Source organism: Penaeus chinensis, chromosome 14, assembly GCF_019202785.1.
Source record: "Penaeus chinensis breed Huanghai No. 1 chromosome 14, ASM1920278v2, whole genome shotgun sequence".
NCBI lineage: Eukaryota > Metazoa > Arthropoda > Malacostraca > Decapoda > Penaeidae > Penaeus > Penaeus chinensis.
The window spans coordinates 21730887-21735886 of NC_061832.1; the positions used below are offsets into that span (position 1 = coordinate 21730887).

The window sequence follows — 5000 nt, forward strand, 5'->3', positions numbered from 1 at the left end:
ATTTTAGAGTATAAAGCTATATAATAAGTTATTTTCATAAAACTTACTCGTCGCATGGCACATTTTTGATATGGGTATCACAACTAACTATGCAACTAACTAGGCGAATGGCCAACAAACATTCTGAATGCACTGTCAACATACATACCATATTGAAACCAATAGTCTACTGCAATGGTATCTCCTTCTACCATTTTCCCAGGAGAACTGCTACATTGTAACTTAATCTTGGGCAAAGCAAAACTCAAAATTAACAAAACATAACTGAAGCCTTCTAATAACTAGCCAGTTGATGTGTTTCTAGTTTTGACCCCTTATAAACTTTGGACAGACTGAATATTCTGGTAAATTTTTGCCAAAAGGTAGCTGTGCTTCAAAATAAAACACAAGAATTTAAGCAAATACTAGCAATGATTATCACCACTAACTGAATTTCAAAACAACTCTTGCAGGTATTATATCTATAAATTATATGGCATGTCTGAGAAGATACTCTTATTTATTGCGATGTAGATGCCACAGGGGTATAATGAGAGATCAAACATTAGCCCATTTAGGTGTGATTCATGGTTATCACTTCCTTGGATATTTTATGTGTTACCATTTACCTCTTTTTATAATCTTTGCATCAAAATAGATTAATATATTCCAACATTCAATTGCAATGCTGTAATTGTATCTTTGTTGCTGTAAGGCTAATCAGTCATTTTCATACTTTTATCAATATCTGTCACAATGAACTCAGGAAAGTACTTTACTAAAATATACTTTTCATGTAATACTGCATCAAATTCATTTATGCTAACAAGCTATGAAAATATACATTATCCAGACTTTTCTGTTTAGCATTAATAAAAAGGAAAACAATAGAATGATATAAAACATTTACATTTCAAAATAGACCATATCTTGTATTAATGCCTTCTGTTCACATTAAAATAAAGATACGTGCTTATTTCAATTACAAAACTGAGGTAAAGCATGAGGAAATCGCACATATATGAACCTTTAACAGATCAAAACTCACATGAAATCAGACTGTACCTCTCCAAACACAACTACAGTACACAATACAGTTTATAATATTAAGTGAAAATTCAAACTGACCAAAACTCGCTAACTAATAACCAACAGCAAATACATATCCCCTTACAAATTTTGAAAATAAATTCTGCATTGTTCAACAGTCTGTGCTACTAAAATCCTATAAAACTGTCCTACAAAATTACCAAACTAAGAAGCAATAACATTTTCTTTCGTTCCCTATACATTTCTCTGCCTCATTATACTCCTCTTCACATACTACTACATCAAATTAGAGTACATGAGATACAATAAAGACATGAGGATTGATCTTAAATAATTCTAATTGCAAAGGATATTATACTGCAGTTAGCTTCTGGTTTTAAACTGAAACATCATATCTGGTTTAAAGATTTTTTATTGAAAACAGGATAATCAGGACTGATCAACTTGCATAACATCACACTGTTACATGAAGCTTAGTAATCTTTACATTTTCATTGAAATTCCTTTAAGTCAGAAGGTACTCTAACAGCGAAGAAAATTATGAGGACTTGTGGGTTTTAAATTCTGATAAATACACATATTAAAGTGACAGTCAAAAAATATTTTATTATAAAATCAAATCGAAACGATTCGTCCCTGGTTTCTTGTCACTGGGGTTTCAAATATTATAAAAATTCACCGCAGTGACAACCATTACCAGTTCCGCATCACAACACAAGGGATCTTGACTGATACACATCACACGGGTATAAAGTTTCCGTGAATGTAGGTCAGGCACTATTGCATGACACCCACTCAACTGCGGCAGTCTGCATGCCAGAGCAAGGAACCGCTTTCCCGATCGCTCCCCATATAATTGCTATCATGCGGTTAATCGTCATTACACTCGAATCCATTTGGACTCCCGACGACCAATCTGACTTACCGTCACTAAGAATTCTTCCGGAAGGTCCTCCGTCACTGGTATTCTTAAGAAAAATCCCGAGAACTCCCGGCGGCGACTCCCGCATTGATTTTTGAGCTGCCATCAGCTGTTTTGAACTTCCCATTTTCTGTGAGACTGAGCCCGTTTTCTGTTACTTAGAAATGTTATCGGTGACTATAGCAAAGATCAGAAACTCTTGTTAGTTATAAGTCTCAAAAAGAGATGGCATTACTATATGTACGATTATCGTCTGCTCGTGTCTGGCGGAAGTTTTCGTGTCTGAGCTGTGTAATTTACGTATTTTCCCCTGAAGTTATAGCATTTTTATCAACGATTTACTTTTTTGTAAGTATATTTGTCGGTGCAGAAATTATAATAAACCGATGATATTTCTAGATCAGTTGGTTTTATCGTTCCTACATACGATCAAGAAATCCTCTATGGAACTAGAAACTTTCCATTGATATCACTTTTATTATATTACTTCCGATATGAGAGGTAATATTACGCACCATATTTATTTTCGTCTTCACAGTTTTGTTTTTCTGTACTCGACAAGATTAATATATGGATAAGTAAAAAAGTACCCCGTAGAGCTGTCATTCTCATTCTCTCCTGTAACTTTGTAATACTCTTGATAGATGGCGCTGGCCGAGTGACAAGTTGCACGAGGAGTTCAACAGCTTTCACGTCTCTTAAATCTTTCGTAGACAGTGCTCAATTTAATGTGAGTTTCTATTGGACAATGTCCTCAAGGTGACCAATCACAACCCGTCAAGTGTTGATGACGTCATAGGACATTGGCGCCAAATTCCTCTCGAACCAATTTTGAGTTGCCATCAGCTGTTCTGATTTTCCCGTTTTCTGTGAAGGAAGTCCATTTTCTGTAGCAGCTCCCCCAAGACGAATTCTGATTGGTCGAAACCTCGGAAAGTAACCAATCATAACTCGCCAAAAAAATGACGTCATAGAATGTTGGCGCCAAAATCCGACGAAAGCATTTGTAAACAAGCGCGAAGGAGTTTCACATGCAAGTGTTGCAAAAATGCTGGTTTCTGACCTCCGTAAGGAATTCTACGACGTGATTAAAGGAAAGGTATATTTCACAAGATACATGGCTTGAGAACAAATGATTCATACAAAGAGGATTCATTAAAGGGAAGCGAAAGAAAGGTTAAATAGAAATTTTGCACTCCAACCGGGTTAAAAATTGACTGACGCAAAGATTTTGATTGGATGTTATTAAGTTATTTCATATATTTCTCTAAGATTTATTTTCACTCTCTCATTTATCGTTATGGTGTATCTAATTGGTTCGATGTGTTACATGGTTATGCCAAAATCTTATTCATTCTTTAATGTTTTTTATTTTTCTTAGTAACCATTAACTTCATAATAGGCCTATGCACAATAAGATTGAGGTGAAGATGTATAACATACAGATTATCATGAAATTAAAATTATTGTTATGATAATAATATTCAGGATATCACTTGAATATATATTTAAAATCATTTTAGAACTTTAAAAGAAACATTGGCATTTAAATGGACATAATATTTAAATGGTGCATAAGGAGCATGAACTGTACTTGTTCTCTCCATATGAAACCCAAGACATATTCTTTCGTATATGTTTAACCTGAGTGCAGATCTTGTTTCCCCTCGACAGCGTATCCTTGTCCTTGCACATTTCGACATCGATGGCATATGTGCGAGTAAGATCCTGCAGTCTCTGTTCCGCACCGACCACATCCTGTACACAGTGGTGCCCATCAAAACGAGAACGGACCTTATAAGTGCCTATCAACAACATGCTGAACAGGTATGCATTTTACGGAATCATGTTGGGAACTCCAAGCATGCATGATGAAGGGTTAGATGGTTAGAATTAGAATTGGCAGATAATGAAATAATGTAGAAATAATTTTGTTCAGATTATTAACAATAAAAAAAAAAAAAAAGTATTTGTTAAATGTTCAGTGTAGGGTTACATGAACTGCTGTAATCATGGTGATAAACACAAAACAACAACATTAAGCGCTGAATATAATTGCATATCAAAGCTTATCGATGTCCACAGCTGACTCGGTGTATGGCTAAGTCCACAGTGTTGCTGAATCTTCCTGTTAATCTATTATCATTTAGGGAACCAGTCTATCTTGCTGAATATGTGTGGACACATTTATTGACTTTTGGTGTCACTGAAGTTGGTCCTATTTTGAATGATTAACGTTTATAATTTAATGAGTATAGTTTTGGTAAGATTATCAAATTTAGTATAGGAGGAATTGGTAAGTGTTTATACAAAACCTACAGTGGCTGTTACTAATTGTATCTAATTGATATCATGTCATGAAATAATATGACTGAATGGTGGGTTACAGGATTATGTCATTATGGAAAAATTTGGCTGGGGGCCTATGTGGCAGGAACGTATCTTTCGACAGATACGGTTGCCAAGTGGTGAGCGATGGGGAAATCTGGGGATGTCTTGCCTTGAGTGCACAAAGTTCTTGGAGGGAGATTAGGCTCATTGGGTCTTCAGGAAGGAGCAATTGCATTATTTTCACTAGTAAATGGAGGTGTGAGCTATACCTTAAAGAGCACTGAGCTATACCTGGAAGAGTACTGGCTCTGTTGAAGACACATTCCATGCTCAAGAATCCATTCCAGCCCACCTTAACCAGTGGTATTGGATATGTTACAGAAAATTAAATATTACAAAAATGTATGAAAATAACACCAAATAAAACAATGTTATTTTTATTGTTATTATTATTGCACAGTTGTACACTACCAGGAGAGATAATATGAGGTCAGCTCACGGAAAATAGTCTGTTACTGTCTTGATGCAGCATAACAAATGACAAATATAGACATTACAAAATGTCAAATCAGCATATTCAGAATAAGAGCTCATAGCAAAGCAATGAGCAGACAAGGAGTCTTGATATCTTGATACTGCACATGAGCATTCATGTGGGTCAGGCCTACAAGACCACTCAAGTAAACCTGTTGCCTGGATTATTGGTCCATATTCTAGC

At 35.5% G+C, this 5000-nt stretch overlaps 2 protein-coding genes across 3 annotated transcripts in view; one reads left to right on the top strand and one right to left on the bottom strand.

Annotated features, from left to right (window-relative positions):
* LOC125032443 (zinc finger-containing ubiquitin peptidase 1-like) overlaps positions 1-2055 on the bottom strand; it is a 35971-nt gene extending 33916 nt beyond the window's left edge. For both annotated transcript variants that reach the window (XM_047623569.1, XM_047623568.1), the window contains exon 1: positions 1955-2055. The gene's annotated coding sequence lies outside the window, so the exon portion shown is untranslated. The remainder of the gene's footprint in view (positions 1-1954) is intronic.
* An 859-nt stretch (positions 2056-2914) lies between these two features.
* LOC125032506 (cell division control protein 45 homolog) overlaps positions 2915-5000 on the top strand; it is a 23308-nt gene continuing 21222 nt past the window's right edge. The window contains exons 1-2 of the mRNA XM_047623673.1: positions 2915-3050; positions 3626-3778. Coding sequence (XP_047479629.1) covers positions 3000-3050; positions 3626-3778 — 204 coding nt within the window. The 5' untranslated portion in view covers positions 2915-2999. The remainder of the gene's footprint in view (positions 3051-3625; positions 3779-5000) is intronic.